Source organism: Cnephaeus nilssonii (genome assembly GCF_951640355.1).
Source record: "Cnephaeus nilssonii genome assembly, chromosome: 1".
In the NCBI taxonomy this organism is placed as follows: domain Eukaryota; kingdom Metazoa; phylum Chordata; class Mammalia; order Chiroptera; family Vespertilionidae; genus Cnephaeus; species Cnephaeus nilssonii.
Genome location: NC_137072.1, coordinates 75,790,769 through 75,810,723, shown reverse-complemented (window position 1 = coordinate 75,810,723; position 19,955 = coordinate 75,790,769). Strand labels below are relative to the sequence as shown.

Here is a 19,955-nt window from a genome sequence, read left to right as displayed (position 1 = left end):
GAGAGATCATTTTAGTACTTTGAACCATAAAGGTTTTTTTAGTTAAATTTACTGGGTAACATTGGTTAATAACATTGTAGACATTTCAGGTGTACAACTTTATAATACAACATCAATATACTCACCACCCAAAGACTTAAGTTCCCTTCCATCAACATATATTTGACCCCTCTAAAGTATTGTTTTTAAATAACAAGATATATATCATCCTTAGTGATCAATTCATAATGATTAGATGCTTAAATACTATTCAGAGGAAAAATGAAAAACATGCTAGGATTTTTGAAAGAAATGATGTAAAAATATTTTAAGGAGGTTTTAGTTTTTTAGTTTCATGTGGATGTCTTATTGATTCAGTGAATTGTTACCTACTGTATGCAAGGCACTATATAGGAATGTGTAGTCGGTGAATGAAACAAATGCTTTACTTTAGAAAGAGATGATTTTGCATGCACACACACATTCTCAGTCATTGTATACTAAAAGGTTCAATCTATTCACAGAATTAGGTATTATTCAAAGCCAGCAAGCCTGGAAATAAATGCATTTCTCTATAGCTGGTTATTTGAAACCAGAGGCCTGGTGCACGGATTCGTGCACTGATGGGGTCCCTCAGCCTGGCCTGTGCCCTCTTGCAATCCAGGACCCCTTGGGGGATGTCAGACTGCCAGTTTCAGCCTGATCCCCACAGGCCAGGCTGAGGGACCCCGCTGGTGCACAAATCCATGCACCAGGCCTCTAGTATGCATATAAGATCTTTGGTTAATCTCTGCCCCTCTTCCCTCTGAGATTCATCAGTCTGTTCCATGTTTCCATGCCTGTGCATTGAGCGTCTGCCCCCTGATGGTCAGTGTACATCATAGTTACCGGTCGAACAGTGGTTTAGGCTTTTATATATATAGATAATAATTTTGTCCCCGGGCTTGCTAGCTATAAATGGTCTTGGCTTGGCTTTGTAATTGTTCGATTAAGTGCTGCTTTGCTCTCCCTTTCAGCTCTAAAGTAGGAAAATGAGCGTCATTTATAAGCTTCTTGTTACATCTATTTGGAGAAGTAGTTATTAGTAAATTATAAAGGGAAAGATGCTTCAACTAAACCAGTGATGGCGAACCTATGACATGCGTGTCAGCACTGACACGCTTAGCCATTTCTGATGACACATGGCCGCTGAGGCGGCTGCATGCCAAGGATGAAACATTTGCGAAATAATGTTTTTTCCTCAAAGTGACACTACCCGAGTTATGCTCAGTTTTTTGGCTAAGTTTGACACACCAAGCTCAAAAGGTTGCCCATCACTGAACTAAACTAAAAGAAAAGGAACTTAGGATGTCCTTGGAGTTTTTCATCTTAGACCTAGAATCCCCTTTCAAAAATAGTAGTAAAATACCTTGCCAAAAAATTGAAAATTGGCTCAACAAGAATAGAGTTTAGGGTTTGTACTTCCAAGTTACAGGACATACATTTGAAACTAGTTTCTACCACTGAGTAACTGTGGGACACTGGCCAAGTTACCTTAACTTCATCTAAGATAGAATGAGTTGGAATTGTGATGAAGCCTGATAGTATACTTTAAAAAAAGAGGGTCTAGTACAGTGGAAGCTGATACAGAGAATGGAATACAGTAAATTATATTGAAAGAAAAGTTGAGTTTGCTTTGCCAATTTTCCACCCCCTCTTGAAAAACTTTGAGACCACCTTTATATATAGGATAAATGGTTCACAATTATGAGCATGTGTTTTTATTTTATTGGAGTTGGGGGGAGAAACAACAAAGTGTTCTTAAGGTTTTGAATAGTGTCTTTGAAATGAAACGCCTCATCAGGAGAGAGATTAGCAGTGATTAATATTTAGGCATTACACAAAAACATAATGATATTACCTATACCTATGTTGTAATGTTTTAAAAAATCTTGTTTGAATTCTTTTTAGATGAGAAAAAGAAGGAAAGAAAGAGAGCTCGAGGCATCTCTCCAATTGTTTTTGATAGAAGTGGAAGCTCTGCATCAGAGTCATATGCAGGTATTCTCATTTTACCCTTTTTTGCAATTATATCTGACTGACTCTAATGTAATCTGTAGAAAGTGTGTGGAGGCTGTAGTTTAGTGTGAACTTGTTGGTGGCATGTTCAGTGTAATAATTCTAGAGAAAACTAAGCTTTTTCTTATTATTTTAATCCTGTTCTGTTACTGCTTAAGTGGAATTTCACTTTTTTTTTTTTTTTCTTGGAAGATGATGATTCAGTGACTAGTTTTCTGAGGGGAAACTGTTCAAATATACATATTTTTAAAAAATCCAAACAACCCAAAAAGCAAAACACTCGTACACATTGAGAAGTATTTTTTTTGTGTGTGTGTGGGTGCGCCAGGAAGAATAATTTGTCTTAAATGGGAACTTGATGTGACAAGACTGTAGAAATTTTGTCTTATCTCTATTAAAGCTCAATCTGAACAAATGTACTTTGGCTAAATACAGGTTCAGAAAAGAAGCATGAGAAATTATCATCTTCCGTTCGTGCTGTCCGAAAAGGTATCATTTAAATTTGAAATTGTTTTCATTGCATGCTGCATAAAGCCATTATTTTGCCTTATTGGTTATTTATTAATAGTTGATTTTAATGTAGTAATGTTCTGATATATTAATGAAAAAAATAATGTCTTACATAGAGCTCCATGTTCATTTATTTACTCTATGTCTTTTAGAGCAATAGTAAACATTCAGGATATGTTACAGTTTTGGGGCACAATGGATGGTATATATTTTTTGATAGCATAATAGTCTATTACTAATCTTTAAAATAATAATCTGATGAAAGAAATCTAAAATTTGTAGCCATTATCATACTTAAATATGGATCTGATATATCGGAACATCACTGGATTAGGTTTACCATTTTGCCAAATGCTGGTTCTTTTCTTAGTTTTGCTTTATTATGTGTTGTGGCTTAGCTTTACAGGTTGAATGGATGACTATGAATTTTAAAAAATTTATCTGGGTTGTGGAGGGCTAATTTCAGTTAATTACACTCCTTTGTGTGATAATGACCTCTCATTAATCAATTTGGATTTCTTTTTTTTTCCCAGATCAAACGAGTAAACTCAAATATGTCCTACAAGATGCAAGATTTTTTCTCATAAAGAGTAACAACCATGAGAATGTATCTCTTGCCAAAGCTAAGGTATTAGTGTCAATTCTGTTGATATTATCCTAATCTTGAAAATTTTAAATGGGAAGGTCCAATTGATTAGCATAAGATACTGTCATTTTTCATAAAAGCTTTAAAGGTCCAGAGCCCAATGCCACTTAGAGTCTGCTTTGTACTGGTTAGACAATCTTATAGTAATCTGAGTTTCCTTTTAATCTTTTAGATTTAAAATAGACCTTATGATTTTAGAAGTCAGATATTCAATATTAAATAATATGTATGTATATGTATTATACTTTATACTGTAAAAGATGTGTTTCTGTTGATTTTTGTGTTTCTATATTCAATTTCTAATTTATTTGTACTGACACTTTTTTAAAAGGTTTCTTTAATTAACCAGTTTTTGCTTTATGTTGATGACTTGTTTTAAACCTTGAGATCTTGAAAAGAATTCATTTCTATGTGGATGTGGAGAGCTGCTTTTATTTTTAGAAGGGAAGAATTAGTTTAAAGGTCCACCCAAGGAGTGGATTTAGGCAGAATTAAGCATTTAGTGTGAATGAGATTTAGTTTGAGCAGATTAAACTGAATTAGAGCTGTTGCTTGACCTTATCATTCTCTTTTAATCATTCATAACAAAGAATTGCTTCAAATGCTATGGAAATTAATTATGTTCTGGCTTTATGTAAAGGACACAGGCCTCTTTCAGTAAAACTTGATACATAAAACTTTGAACTTAGGTAGAAAAACGTATAAATGCTAGAAACTTGACAGAAATTCTTATGGATTCACAATAATTTTTAGTTTGTCACAGTTTTTCAAGACAAAAAATGTGTGTGTTGTGACTCGCCTTCAAACATTTTTTTTTTTTACTATAGTAAATGGCTATGATAATAAAATATTTGTAGGGAATTATTTTTATTACATAGAATTCTAGCCCATAAGATTTGAATACACCCCCCCTCCACATGTGTTTCTCTAATTGTTTTAATGATTTTGCAAAGGTTGGTAATTTTCTATGTATTTTTCCCAAGTTAAAAAAAAATTACATTATTTTGACAACTGATAAATAAGAGATTTTTTCATTCTAGCTTACGTAAATTTAAATTACAACAATATTAGTAGTTTTAGTTTTTTATAAATATAACTGGAAATATGAAAGATTTGCATTAATTACAATCTATATGATTTTGTTACATCATTCATATAGGGTGTATGGTCCACACTGCCAGTAAATGAGAAGAAGTTAAATGCTGCATTCAGATCTTCAAGGAGTGTTATCTTAATATTTTCTGTCAGAGAGAGTGGAAAATTTCAAGGTAAAGAATAAAAATAATTTGGACATACAAAAACATCGATTATCCTGTATTAGCATTTTTGTATATGTTGTGATTTAATTCCCTTAGGATTTGCAAGACTTTCTTCAGAATCACATCATGGAGGATCTCCTATACATTGGGTGCTTCCAGCAGGAATGAATGCTAAGATGTTGGGAGGTGTCTTTAAAATTGACTGGATTTGCAGGTAAGTTATAATTACAGTTGCCTTGGTTTTGAATGAATGGGTTACCAGTTGGGAATGTTAAAAATCCATGGTATTTAGCTTTAATTTATTCTCGTTATTTTTTTTTTTTGGGGGGGGGTCTTATTTCTAGACTGATTTGGATCACAAAATTGAACAATGTTAAAGTAAAAATAACATCAATATGCTTAGCTTGTCTTGTTTACTACCTTTATAGCCTATTATGGGATGCAAAATGCAAAGGTTTATTTAGTCGAGTTTTATGTACTTTATTTTCTATTAGTAATATAGCGGTAAATTTATCATGAATTAGACGGTTGGCATTTTATTTGGCATATATCTATGTAATGTTAATGACTTAACATGTTATTTACTGTGGAATGGGAAAATTTGCCTTGACTTTGCTAACATTTTAGAGGTGGCTAATTTAGTTGTGAACAGATTGTGTTTTATAAGGAATTTAGCAAGCCATGCTAAGTTGGCATTGTGATCTTTTGGAAACTGGAATAATTAAGAACTAAATATGTTTATAACAAAAATATTTATTTTGAACACTGAGCTACTGCCACTATTATCTCCTTAATGATCATACATTGTTTAAAAAAATGGCTAAAGGAGTAAATTTAGTTGATACAAACAAAACTTTAACACTACATGAAATGGACAGTATCTTTTGAAGAACTGCAAAATGGAGAAGGCAGAAATCATTTATAGAATAAAGAACAAGGAAGAGACAAATAGGAAATACCTGGTTGACTGTGTCTACACGATCAGCTTTTTTTGGACTATGAAAACACTGTCTAAGCGAATCTAAGTTTTAGTTTGCTAACATGGCACCTCCATGTTGGGCCTAGAAAGTTATTTAAACACATATAGAGCTAATTATTTAAGTGAACACTATGGCATGTACTAATCTATTATCTATAAAATCATTTTAGTTAAATAAAAGTTACCTGAAAGAGACCCTCTGATATTTTTGTAAGTTATATGTTGGCTTAGGTGATGGATTTTGTTGCGGATGGTGGAATTGGATAAGAAGAAGAAAAGGAAGAACATGAAAACAGAAACTGACCGGGTGGGAGGGTGTGTGGGTGGGATAGAGAGCTGCCTTTTTTATGAAGCAGATGTAAAGAGAAGAACAAAAGGCAGAGATAAAGAGTAAAGTTGCCAGCCTAAGGAGTTAAACGTTTACTATGGGACAGTGAGGAACTTTGAAGATACATGGGCAATCATATAGTGAAAATAGTCTATTAGGTTGATTTTTAATAGAGTAGCAAAAAGCTGTATGCATAAAAATATATCATTACTCTTCATTACTTTCTAGAGGGAAAAATTAGAAGCAATCTAAATTCTCCCATATATGAAACTGGTTAAGTAAATTATACTTTGTTACTTAAATGTAATATGCAGAGATAATTATCCATAATACAAAATGGAAAAGATACAGCACATGAAAAAAAATAATGTTGGACCATAATGTCATGGTGGTGAGAGTGTAGATGATATAAATTCAGGGTTTTTAAATATAAATTCATTAGGCCCTAGGATCAGGCCTAAACCGGCAGTTGGACATCCCCAAGGGGTCCCAGATTGTGAGAGGGTGCAGGCCGGATTGAGGGACCGGCCCCCCCCCCCACCCCGTGCCGGAATTTCGTGCACCAGGCCTCTAGTTAAATTATAATCAGTACAATGTAAAAAAATAGTTTATAGGGAAAACAAGGTGCCAATTATTTCTTACAGAGATAGACGATTATTTTTTGGATGGATAAAATTGTAAAAGCCTAAGGACAAGCTTTTTAATCTGTTTTTATGATTAGAAATATTATTGGTGTCACTGGAATATAGTTGGAGATGATACTTTCCTAAGGAGTAGGAGGAAAATAATCTCCCAGTTTTAGATTGACTGCAACAAATTTTGTTTTGGATGTGACTTGTTCTGTTTACCTTATTTTCAAATTACTGATAATCAAATTTGTTTCTAAATTTTAGAAAATAGGCTTAATTTATTCATAGATTATTATTTTCATATTCCTCTTCATTAACTTACTGGCTGTTTTACCAACTTGTTTGAAATGTAGTTAGCAAAAAAAGAGGTACAAACCCAAATTATTCCACTTACTAAGGTTTTGTGCACTCTTGTACCACTCTTTTTTGGGGGTTGGGGGGATTAGGTATTTGGTCATTTTTATTATTTCTTTTAAGAATATTGTTCTGTTTAATTATTGTATTTTTACTGAGATCAAGTTTAGTAAACTTTATTATTCTAGAACATCATCCATTTCTTCTAGGTTCTGAAATTTATTTGCATAATATTGTCCAAGGCTGACTTCTATGAGTTGTACCACTCTTGATGTGTGATGTAAGATGTGTATTAGACTAAGAATCCTAATCTGTTAGTACTACTTAGTGAGCATATTCATTCCTCACCATCCACTTCCCTAGTACATTCACATCACCGCACCACAGAACAAGCTACCTTGTCACTATAACTTTAGATACCCTTCTCTTTCCCTATAAATGTCAGGTTTTTTTTTAAGGTTTAAAAATGCATATAAAATTTGAGCAGTCAATATTTCTCTTTAAGAAAATTCAGGTAAGATTAAAATAAATGATTATATATCTTGTCCAGTGGACCAGCTTACTTGTTTGTTTTTTCTTCTTCATTTTGCTTTCGCTCCAAGCCCTTTTCATTGCTTTAAATATCATAATCCTTCCTGCATTACCATTTTACATAAGGCATTTCCTGACTCATTTGTCTTTTAGGCTTATACCTGTGCCACTTTTTCCAGGAAGTTTTCTGGTTATTTTTCTCTCTTAGAAGATATATGACCATCACATTAAAAACTAAAACTTTTGTATTCTATTTATTATACCACCTCTTTTACAGAATAATGGTATATGCTTATTCTTCTTTGATAGCTGTTGATAAAAAAGTAGGAATGAAAATAGCTTTTGACCTTATTTATCTATGTATATTCTTTGAGTGTTTCATTTGCATTGTAGATAAACCTTGTTTTTTAATTAAAGCATTTAATTTAGTATTACTCATTTTATACACAAATAGATAAAACCATATTAAATGCTGTTAGTTTTTTTTTATTACTCCTTGACAACTAACAGGTATTTATTACATGTTGTGTTTGCTTTCAGCACCATGCTATGTTGGTAAAGAACTACAAAAATAAAGCATACCCTTTTTAACCCTTTGCACTTGGATGTCGAGTGTGACTCGACACGGTTAGCATTAGAATAAAGGAATCGAGAAAAAAGCAAGTGAGTGCAAAGGTTTAAGTTAGTGAGACTATTTTGCCCTATGGCTCAGAGAGGAGTTAAGAGTTTAAAATTATATAGAACTAGAGGCCTGGTGCACGAAATTTGTGGGGGGGTGTCCCCTCAGCCCAGCCTGCACCCTCCAATCTGGGACCCCTTTGGGGGATGTCCGACTGCCAGTTTAGGCCCAATCCCGGCCTGATCATCCCCAACTGCCCCCTTTGCTGGCCTGGTTGCCCCCAGCTGCACTCCCTCCCCCCTGCCAGCCTGGTTGCCCCTCATGGCCCCCACGCCAGCCTGGCCCCACGCAGCCTGCTGGTCAGTCGTTTGGTCGTCCCTCACTAACCCCTGGTCATAGGCAGTCATTTTGTGAGGGTCAATTTGCATATTACCTCTTTATTATATAGGATACTGCACTGGAGTATAAGTGGAGGGCATAATTAATACATGCAAATTATAGACTTATAAATAAACATTTATATTAAGAGCCATTCTATGGATGATGGGTAATAATTGCCATATATAAAGGGGAGGACACTTGAATCTGGGAAAGCAGCCTTGAACCAAGGATAGGGCATATTTTGATTCTGTATTAACTACCTGATTAAGATTCAGCTCTTTGTTAATCATTTAATAAAAAATACAGTTTTTTTGAGGACACAATTAGATATATTAAACATTTTATATGTCCTTTTATTTACAGACTACTTAAAACAAATAAGAAGTAGGTGGTAATATTATTCTTTATAAGATGATGAAACTTGGGCTCAGAGAAGTTAAGAGAGCTGGAACTCAAACACCAAATTGTCTTGGTTTCCAAGCCCGTGTTCTTAAGCACTATAAATATTTTTTAAATTTATTTAAAGTATCACATATGTCTCCTTTTACCCCCATTGACCTCTCCCCAGAAGAGGTCACTCAAAGTGGATAGTGTGGAGAGAGTGCATCTCTGAAGGGGCTCCTTCTCCTGGGGAATCAGCTCTGCCAGTCTCAGTGACTCTAACTTTTAGTACACTTAAATCATGAGTAATACTACTGAAGGTAGTGTAAGGTCCTTAAAGGATTCTGCAAAAGAACATAATTACTATTACTTTGTATTTAGGCGTGAATTACCCTTCACTAAGTCGGCTCATCTCACCAATCCTTGGAATGAACATAAACCAGTAAAGATTGGACGTGATGGACAGGTTTGTTTGAATTGATTCTTTAAAAAATATATTTAATCAACCCTCTTTGAGATCTTTATTGAAGGACATTCTAAGCCATTTCTGTAAGAATTTGGGAGCAGGATTAAGAGAAAATGTTCTTATTTGGAGTTTATGATTATTATGGTTATGACTTGTTAATAAGACCTCCATAACATTAGAAGCTTTATTTTGTACTTTCATTAATACAATTGAAGGAAATGTTTTTGGAGAGAATTAGCCTGATTTTAAATGGCTTATCATTATGTTATTACTGATATTCTGAACTTTGTATACATTTTAGAAATACCAGTTGACATCTTTGCTTACGTTCTCTGAATAGAATGAAGCTTTATAAAAAGATCAGTACATGTACTGAGATTTTCAAGTCTGCAAATGAAATTAAAAGTGCAGTTATTTAAAATAAACCCAAACCTTTGACTCTCATAGTTTCTGTAGGTAATTTTGAACCAGAAGTAATATTTTCATTGCTTATAAGTAAAAATGTTGATAATTGGAAAATAAAACTTAACTTTTAAAAGCCCATTGATTAGTATGCCTTCATAGTTAATCTAATATATTTCAGGGCATTTAGCAGTTTATAATTATCAAAGTTGTTAGCACACACTAACATACATGTTTTTCCTCCACTGTATTGAGATGGGTGGTTGGGTTTGTCCTGATATTTCTGTATTAATACAAAGAAATAATTTGCAGAAGGCTATTGTCTCAAAGTTTTACACAACTGCATTTGTATATTTAACTTTGTAATTACACTTTTTCGTTTTTCCTTTATTAAATACATGAAACACTTGAAAGATTTAAACCTCTCAAGGAAGCTTATTGGAATCCCATGTGATCACCAACTTTGGGAAGGAAACCTCCAAAACAGTCTGTTTTTGTTCTTGTACATCATGAAAATAGAAATTTATTGAAGTTGCTTTTATTTTCATCTTGTAACTTACTACTTTCCTATTCTAGGAAATTGAACTCGAATGTGGAACCCAGCTTTGTCTTCTATTTCCCCCCGATGAAAGTATTGACTTGTATCAGGTCATTCATAAAATGCGTCACAAGAGAAGAATGCATTCTCAGCCCCGATCAAGAGGACGTCCATCCCGTCGAGAACCAGTCCGGGATGTGGGAAGGTTAGAAACGTTCTTTGGACTGATAGTAGGCACATGTGTCAGAATAACATGATGGAGGAATGTGATTCGTCAAGTTTGTCCTGCGATAAAGAAGAAAGAGAAAATCCTCAAATCAAGCTGCATGGACTAGTTTGTGGCTTCATTGAGGATTTCACATGGTCACCTTGGTCTCAGTCATTTTTCAAGAGGAAAATGGGGATCTTTCCTTATACAGAAAAAAATTATTTGCTAAAGAGTAATAACCAGTTTAGATTAGTTAATATTCTGATAATACAATGTATAAAATTGAAATGAGGTAGGCCTTTGTTGCTCAGAACAGGCTAGAAAGGAGGAAGTATTTATTCACAAAAAATGTTAATATTTTGTAAAAAGCCTTTTCTTGCAGGTGTGTCTCTGGATAAGCCTTATGAGATATGGGACTTTTATAAAGGATCACTAATATTTTTTCAGAAGATGACGCCTCATTTTAGAGGATAAAATATTTTAAGTTGTTTTGATATTCAAGAGGAGCATTATTGGGACTGTTTCAAATTTTATCACCGTGATGTGTTATCCCCATTGCCAAATATTCTCTAACATGTACCCAGTGAATTCATACATCTTGCTGAGCTTCTGAAAACAATAGGTCCTTTCCAAAGGGGATCAAGTGGCCCTGGGAGACCCGGCAACAAACCAAAAAGAAGGGCTGTTGCTGTGTCTGTTTACAACTTTTCCAGATGCTGGCAGTACCTGTGGACTTAAAGTGTTTTTTAGAGGATCGCCATGGTTATTGATCACTACTTTATGAACTAAACATCATTTTCCAGGAAAAGGGGGTTTAACTTGTTACAGAATTGGAGAAGTCTTTGCAAAGGACTGATTTAAGCCCTTCCACCCAACACCTTCCCCTGTATAGATTTGCATACAGCTAATCTAAAATATTCCGCTAAAGACTGTTGGATGTATGGTTGATGAGATGAAATCTTTGGTTAAGTTTCCTTTTGATGGAAACATCCTGTGGTAGGTACAGATAATCCAACAAGAGTCCCCATTTCTTTGAGCTTAAAAAGGACACTGTCAAGTAGGTAGGAGGAAACCTGGCAGAGCCCCCTTATTTTTGGCCTAAAAGGACTGAACACCAAGATGTCTTTTGAAGTTTTAAACTAAGAGGTTTCCAGTGCAATACAGTACATACAACTGAAGTTTTTACCTCAGTTTTGCAATGGACTGCAAACTATACTTATTACACCACTACACCTTCTCAAGCCTGCCAGGGCCTCCATATATGTATGTGGCTTACAACTTAAAGTCAGTAGTTGGACTACTATATGAACTGTTACTATCATGTTTTATACCGGTCGTAAATGCACTCCCCAAACTACAAGAAAGCGGTATGTTTATTTTTTAAACCAGCTTTTAATTTTCTTAGTCTTATTTATTGTAGATGCAACTGTGTTATTCTGTTGGGGGTGGGGCTTGGGGTTATTGCAATTACAGTTTACATAAACTTATGTTGCAAAAGTTAATGAAAGCAGTTAATATTCAGAGAAATAGCTGGAAAACTAGTGATGCCAGGTTATTTGACAGAGTTTTTTGATAGAGTTTATTAGACATTAAGGATAAAAAGTATTTATTACCTAAAAACTTGAATTTTTAAAAATTTTGTGTCGCTCTTTTGTAAATGCTAAGTAAAACGAAGTGTATTTAAGTGAGCTACATTAACCATTAAGATTTATGGAAGACTTAGTAAAGAGCAACACTGCAGAGTAAAATTTCCCCTTCTAAAGAATACACTTTGATCTTTTATGAACTCTGTTAAAACTCTGCCCCATTACTTGCCAGTTCTATTTTAAGACATTGTCTCTGGAAGAAATTCCTTTAATTTTAAAATGTTATTAAATACAGAAATTTATTTTTTATAGAATTAAGATTATCAAAGATTTCCTGTACAGTCACTTTTTATCAGTATCAAATTTTCTGTATGATGATGTGAAAAGTATAATTTTGTGCAAAGCAGAAGAAAAATATTTAAGAAATTCTTAATTTTGTTGAGACTTATCCTAAAATGACATTAGTAAGTTTTAAAAAATAGATTTTAAAGTTTCCTATTGTGTAATGATGATATAGTATTTTTTTCCCCTGAATGGAGACTTTATTTGGGAAAGTGTATTGATTGTTAAATTGGATATTTATTTTAGTTCGAGAGTGGTTGGCTCATTCACTTTTGTTTAGAGTACTAAAATGTGATTTATGTATTTTGAGCAGGGTACTCTTTCCAACTGTCTCATCATAGCATGAGGATTGCAGAGAATATCTACTTCCAGCAATGCATTTAAAGGTTGATTTATAGTAATCTGAGGAATTAAAATTTAGACACTTTAAGATTTGTTTATCACAAATTTTGGTTTTATTTTAAAGAAAATAATGGGCAATCTTCTGTACTTCTGTCAGAAACTCTTACTTTGACTCTTACTTTGCTCTTTCTTCTCCCAGCAGTTTTTGGTTTAATTTCTAATATGTCTAATTTGTGTAGGCGTCGACCAGAAGATTATGATATTCATAACAGCAGAAAGAAACCAAGGATTGACTATGCCCCTGAGTTTCACCAGAGACCAGGTTAATATTTTATAATCCTGCGGATATTTGACTTAAATTACTAAACAGCAACAACACCACAAAAACTTCTGATTTAATGTGTAGTTTTAAAAGTGAGAAAACTAGGACATGACTACTTAAACTTTAGGAAATTAATAATCATCCTCACCTAGTAATTCTTCCTTTCCTTTGTTAAGGTTGAATAAGCTATTCTAGTGTGACTCATGATCATAAATGTTAATTAGAGAGGAATGGGAAATAATTTTGTTTATAATCTGAAAGCCAGCTTTTAAGTTAGTCTTTTCCTTAATGAAATTTAAACAAGTAAAACCTGTATTTATGAGAAGATAATATTTTAAACAGTGTTATATTTATAAAAATTAACAGTTTTGGAATTGCTATTAGCATTATTAGTGGCTTGATAAACTTTATTCTCCAAAATGGGATATTAGAGAGTGAAATTAATTTTTCTTCATTAACATGGCCACGCAAATTGTTTGTGTTTTAATTTGCTGAATTCATAGGAAAAGAAGGTGGGAAAGAATATTATCACCATGGTTCTTTCATTTAAAATGTACACATCTTTATTTTTGCAATTTTTTTATTCTTCCTTTTAAATTTACATTTTTTAAAAGTATCCTGTGGTTGATCTAGCAAGACTGTATACTCAGGTAGAAGGTAAACAAGACTCTGTATACTCAGGTAGAAGGTAAACATTTGTTTTAAAGAAATTCTATTACAGTGTCCTCCAGATACTTCCTCTGCCCTTTCTTATGGTGCAGAATGAAGGAATTTTCTCACGAAATTGGGGTGTGGATTTAGAAGATCCATATGAAAACCTTTCTAGCAGTTTATAATTCTGTGGTATCAGTAAATTATTACTTCCTAAATTATCATGCAATATAAGAAGAAAATCCAAAAATGGAATAATGTAATTATAGTGTCGCTTAGTAGCATCACTGTATTCATGGGAAGAATTGAGATGAGTGGATAAGGAAGGTTTAATTATGACGCCATAATAAAAACTATAAATTTGATTTACTAAAATGCTTGATGTTTGAACAGGGTATTTAAAGGACCCACGATACCAGGAAGTAGACAGGTAAGTTGGGTTCACTCTTGCTTAGTTTTGAATTACATTCTTGGAACTAGTTTATGAATTACCTGAATTTAGTTTCACAAATCTTATTCCCAACAGACGATTTTCAGGAGTTCGCCGAGATGTGTTTTTAAATGGGGTAAGCATTTCACTTCATATATTAAATGTACATAAGATCAGGATCTGATTTATTTTATAGTTCTGGGTTTGATTTCTATTTGTTATTGACATTATCATCTTTTATTTTAGTCCTACAATGATTATGTGAGAGAATTTCATAACATGGGACCACCACCTCCTTGGCAAGGAATGGTTTGTATTCTGTTTTTGCAAGTTATTTGCAGTTTAACATATTTTGAGTGCTTATGTGGAATATGATTGTTAACAGTTACCCATTAAGAGACTTAAAATATATACCATTGGTAGTAAATAATTGCATGCTGTTTTTAAAACTAAAGACTAACAAATGATTTGATTTGTGTTAATAACAGGCTTAATTGATAAGAATTATGGTTTGTTATTGTAGTAGCTAGTGGTATAAACTCTCCCTGTGTTCATATATCTTAACTTTTAAATTCTGACCTTGGGCAAGTTTTATTTCTTTTTTAGTTTTTCTTGAGTGTATAACTCAGGAGACATTCCTTCATTCTTTGTTTGGCTCATCAAACTAATATTTATTATCCCCTCTCTGTAAGGCATTGTGTTAGCTCTGGGTATACATTGGTGAATGAAGTGGTCATTATAACTATCCTTGTATGGCTTAAAATTTAATGGAGTACTGTCAATCTCATAGGATTGTGGAGAAGCTAAACTTACAAAATACATGTAAACTTTAGGATAGTGCCTGATCTTAATGTTCAGTAAACTTTCATACAAAAATAAGATTAATTAAGCCCTGTTTCTAATTTTTAATTTTCTTTCCTTTAAGAAAGTTGGATATTATTAGAGTATATTTTAAGGTATTGAGAATAGCTGAAGCATTAATTCCCAAGATATAAAAAAATTGGAAACTTAAGTAGTGTTTTTTTTTATTTCTTACCTTTTAAAAGAAAAAAAATATTAACACTTAAGGTACTACATACAGATTGATGAATTATGAGGTTTTTTCTTTTAGATTCTATGAAAATTTTAAAAATTAAAAATATTTAATAACATCTTGGCACTAACAAACAAGGAAAGTGACCTTTGACTTGCCGTTAATTTATTATCAATTTAAAAGTTCATTACTTCCTAGAAGGTTGTGTTTTTTTGTTTGTTTGTTTTTAAGACTAGTTTTTTACATTGTGATTACAATGGCTGATTCTAGAGCCAGAAATGCCTCATGTTGTGCCCCAGCTTCACCCCTTAGCAGTGTGATCTAAATCAAGTTACCTAAGGAGTTGGTACCTCAGTGTCCTCTTTTGTAAAATAGGAATAATAGTAACTATCTCATAGGGTTGCTATGAGAATTAAATGAGACCTGTAAAGTGCTTAGGATAATTCCAGCTCACAGTATGTGTAAGGGATCACTATTTTTTATTAGCATTTAAATGATATTGTATAAAAGTATAAACATTAAATATTAAAAGATGTGTAACTAGAGTTTAAAGTTTATTACGGACATTTTCAGCAAGCAAATAAAGGGTATTTTGAAGAACCTTTATGCCATCAAAGTAGATGGCTAGTATAGATAAATTATTTGTTTGGGGTGGGTGGTTTTTTTATAAGGATATTTGATGTACATGCTTATGGAAGTGGGCTTTTTTTTAGGCTCCTTATCCTGGAATGGAACAACCTCCACATCATCCTTACTATCAGCATCATGCTCCACCTCCTCAAGCTCATCCCCCTTACTCAGGACATCATCCAGTACCACATGAAGCAAGATACAGAGATAAACGAGTAGTAAGTGCATGAGAAGGCGCAAAAGTGAGGGAACTACTTAGAATTCTGTAGATAATTTAAATGTGGAGGCTACAATATTATGTTGAGTGGTGTTTCATATTCTTTTTGCAGACTGTTTTAGAGTAGTTCACAACTTGTTTTTAAAGTGGCCAGGCCCTTTGGATTATTTAAATAGACTATTTCTTCTGATCAAACACAAATTCTTCAAGTTGAGGTAACTGCTACATACAGCTTAGATAATTTCCTGGGGGTATATAGTATACCAGGATATTTTCTTTCTATACCGCTGTCTTCAATTATAGTTGTGTAATTAATATTATTGCAAATAGATATTTTTAAAAATATGTTGCTGATTTCAAAGAGGAAGGGAGAGGGAGAGAGAAACATCAATGATGAGAATCATCGATTGGTTGCTTCCTGCACGCCCCCTACTGGGGAGGAGCCTGCAACCTGGGCATGTACCCTTGACCAGAATAGTACCTGGGATCCTTCAGTTTGCAGGCCAGCGCTTTATCCACTAAGTCAAATCAGCTAGGGCACAAATAGATATTTGTAAGCTTTTTGTATATTCTAACTAAATTAATTTTCATAGGATAGATGGTATATATATCTTTGATTCTTAGAATGATGCTAGCAATCTCTAGTTTGAATTTATTGCGATTTTAGTATATTAGTCAGGCTGGTTTTGTTTATTAAATGTTATTCAGTTTTTTCCCTAATAGTGCTTTTATTTTTAAAAGTGAAGTTGTTTTTTGGCACTTGTTAACACAATTTCTTTGTATGTAGGTTTGGTAGCCTTACAAGGGTAGTTTGATTGTTAAAGTAGGATATACAATTTGAAATTTCACCCACCAATCCCTCCCTCCCCAAATAAATATTCTTTTATCTTTCACTTAGATGAAGAGTATGCATATTTGAGAGGGTCAGTATGCCCATTAGTTTCCACCGTAGCCTGACTTTGAGATGCTGTCATCTGTTGTCATTTATTTCCTTATACCAGAGATTTTTCAACCTTTTTTATCTCATAGCACACATAAACTAAAATTATGCAGCATACCAAAAAATATATTTTTTGCTGATATGACAGAAAAATAGGTATAATTTTTATTGATTTATAAAAAAATAGTAGTAATAATAATAGTAATTACCTTTTTGTTCCAAGGTGAATTTTTAAAAAATGAGGTGCCTATAGTTGTATATAAGGATTTCTGGTACCAAGAATTAACCCAACAGATGTAACCTTATTATGTGACATGACCAGTAAGATGCAATTTTATTTTTTAAAAAAATGTGTTTTTATTGATTTTAGGAGAAAGGAAGGGAGAGGGATAAAGGGATAGAAACATCAATGAGGGAGAAACATTGACAGGCTACCTCCTGCACCACTGGGGATCAAGACCAAAACCCAGGCATCGAATTGGGAATTGAATCGGTGACCTCTTGGTTCATGGCTCAATCACTGAGGCACACTGGGCAAGATGCAACTCTATTATATGACCTATATATTTATGGTTCAAGACAGGGCACTTATGCTGGATGGCTATTGTTTTCATTTTTTATTTGACAGTCTAAAGGAAAAGAGGTAATTACCCATGACTAAAGAGTTAGGTATTGCAAGTTTTAAGGCACACCAATTGAAAATCACTTCTTTATCCTAACAAAGATAACAATCCTCAAAATCATATCATATTAGGACCATTAATATTCAGTTTAAGAATCCCAGCTGACTTATGTTTATATAATATATATATGAAAGGTGGTAAGGTAGAATTGTGTTTTTTAATTTTCTGTATATTTATGCTAAGTAAAGGTGAGAAGTAAGAGTAGAAAGTCACTAAGGTGAGAAGTAAGAGTAGAAAGCTAGAGCAGGGGTCAAGCTTAGAATTAGTGACAATGACCACTTGCATCTCACTTAGGCAGTTGTTAATCTTATCCTTGTCCTCCTCAGCCTTTTGTGTATTACTAGCTTTGTGTGGAATAGATTCCAGAATCTTACCTGAAGTACATATTTTCTTAAAATTCTATCAAATTTCATAAACTGTCATCAATAGTATAGTGGTTTAGTTTGAAATCTGGATTGTGAGAATTCCTAACTTCACTTTAAGAGTTTAGAGTTTGGTTCAAGTTAGCTTGTAGAATCAAAGGAGAAAATTATTATCAGTAGGGTTTACTTGTTATAGGAAAATATTGATGATATTTATTAGCATTATTGTCAGCATATATGCATGATGTGGTTGATGGTCATTAGTAGGTGATTACTGTGGTCTAAATCTCATTTAAAGGGATTGGCTGGAAAAGTCATTAAAGTTACATTCAGAAACTGCATGAAATGATTTTTAATGAGATAGGTATAATCCTCTATTGTAGATACCTAATTAGTTAAAACCTCAGAGTCCTGTTTCTAAATGTCAGAATTACATTCTGTGAATTACTGCATTAGTGCATTTCTCTAGATTCATTCTTTCTACAAGACAATAATTACAATAGTGACTCCATATTCCATTCAATTTTTGACATACCTAAGCAATTTCTTTTACCTTTTCTAGCATGATTATGATATGAGGGTGGATGATTTCCTTCGTCGCACACAAGCTGTTGTCAGTGGTCGGAGAAGTAGACCCCGTGAAAGAGATCGGGAACGAGAGCGAGACCGCCCTAGAGATAACAGAAGAGACCGAGAGCGAGATAGAGGACGTGATAGAGAGAGAGAAAGAGAACGATTATGTGATCGGGACAGAGACCGAGGGGAGAGAGGTCGATACAGAAGATAATGAGCTTTTGGAAGCACTGATTGTTTAAAGATAAAAAAAATCTTGTATTTTTTTTTGTGTGTGTTTACAAGTAGTAAATTTATTTTCAGCTGTCTACTTAAAGTTCATTGTGTAGAAGGATTTATTATGACCCTATTTGTTCCAAGCATGCAGTATAATAAGAACTGGAAAAACTCAGATCCTCCAAAAAATGCACAGTTGACAATTTGAGTTGACACTTTTATTGGGGGCAGAATGGAACAGTCCACGAATGTAGATATTGATTTATTCTCCATAAATGTTCATCTACTTATACTGTGTTCATCCTAGAGTTATTTTTTTGTTTGCTTTCTTTCCTTTGGATTTTGATTGATAACTGCCATGATATTTTGCTTTGATGTGTTTCTACATGTAGTTGCACACGGTTCAGTAAAAATAATGCTGCTATCAAGTATGCAATTATTGAAGTATGATGGTTTGACTGTATGGCAGTGTTGTAGCAGCCTCTTGGTTTCTCCCTTTCCCTCCTTTTTTAAATCTTAAGTGACTTTTTATTTTTCTTCAGTCTTCAATGATGAGAGCAATATTATGAAGACATTGCGATCTAATTTTTAATCTTTTTCAATAAAAAAAAAAATCCAAAATTCCTATGTTCAGTAGCATGGTTGATGCTATTGTTTAGCCTTCCCCTCCAAACTGTAAACATTGGCTTGGAATGTTCACAACTTCGCTTGTGTGGCAGCAGAAGATAATTCCCACATTCTACATTGCTACTGTTTTGTATAAAATAAAATGGTAAAGATTGACTATGTTGTATTTCTTGTCTTGATGCAAGTTTGTTTTCTTATGCATTGGTAGACATAAAATAATGTTTTGTGTTTAGTAATTGTAGGAACCCATTTGCCTGTTTTTGCATATTTTGCCAGAAATAATTGACCTGGGCCAATTATATTAAAAGTTTACTTCTATTTCTAATGTAAGAACTAATGGTACACAGTGGAATTATGTTGAGATTTTGGTTAAGCATTTATCTGATAACATTTTAGGATCTACTCTGGTCACATGATTGCTTATTTCACGTTTTCTTTCATAATCATATTTGTTAAGTGAGCTAATTTATGGATGTTTTTCTACTTTACTTTTAAAATGTAACCCTCTTAATAGTTACACATTTTAAGTTAACCATCAATTCCTCCCAATAGTAGCAAGCCATATAAAAAGAGGGCCACATAAAAAAAGCAGTTTAAGAAAGATTTTTTTGCGTTTCAGTTTCTTGGGTTATACCTGAAATTTTGGGCTTTCTTAGGTTGAATATTTAAACACTTGGCATATTTGAATATTTGACCACTTATTTTTCTGTCTTCATAGTAGTATAATTATGCT

At 33.4% G+C, this 19,955-nt stretch overlaps 1 protein-coding gene across 3 annotated transcripts in view; it reads left to right on the top strand.

Moving 5' to 3' along the window:
* The window catches only part of YTHDC1 (YTH N6-methyladenosine RNA binding protein C1), a 30,848-nt gene extending 11,462 nt beyond the window's left edge, over nucleotides 1-19,386 (top strand). For 2 of the 3 annotated variants that reach the window (XM_079770136.1, XM_079770134.1), the window contains exons 5-17: nucleotides 1,930-2,019; nucleotides 2,473-2,526; nucleotides 3,081-3,175; nucleotides 4,353-4,461; nucleotides 4,549-4,666; nucleotides 9,036-9,120; nucleotides 10,099-10,265; nucleotides 12,778-12,860; nucleotides 13,905-13,941; nucleotides 14,014-14,077; nucleotides 14,188-14,250; nucleotides 15,688-15,822; nucleotides 18,369-19,386. In XM_079770136.1, the coding sequence (XP_079626262.1) occupies nucleotides 1,930-2,019; nucleotides 2,473-2,526; nucleotides 3,081-3,175; nucleotides 4,353-4,461; nucleotides 4,549-4,666; nucleotides 9,036-9,120; nucleotides 10,099-10,265; nucleotides 12,778-12,860; nucleotides 13,905-13,941; nucleotides 14,014-14,077; nucleotides 14,188-14,250; nucleotides 15,688-15,822; nucleotides 18,369-18,593 (1,325 nt within the window). In that variant the 3' untranslated portion in view covers nucleotides 18,594-19,386. The remainder of the gene's footprint in view (nucleotides 1-1,929; nucleotides 2,020-2,472; nucleotides 2,527-3,080; nucleotides 3,176-4,352; nucleotides 4,462-4,548; nucleotides 4,667-9,035; nucleotides 9,121-10,098; nucleotides 10,266-12,777; nucleotides 12,861-13,904; nucleotides 13,942-14,013; nucleotides 14,078-14,187; nucleotides 14,251-15,687; nucleotides 15,823-18,368) is intronic. The other variant, XM_079770135.1, reaches the window with a different exon arrangement.
* Nucleotides 19,387-19,955: the final 569 nt, after the last annotated feature.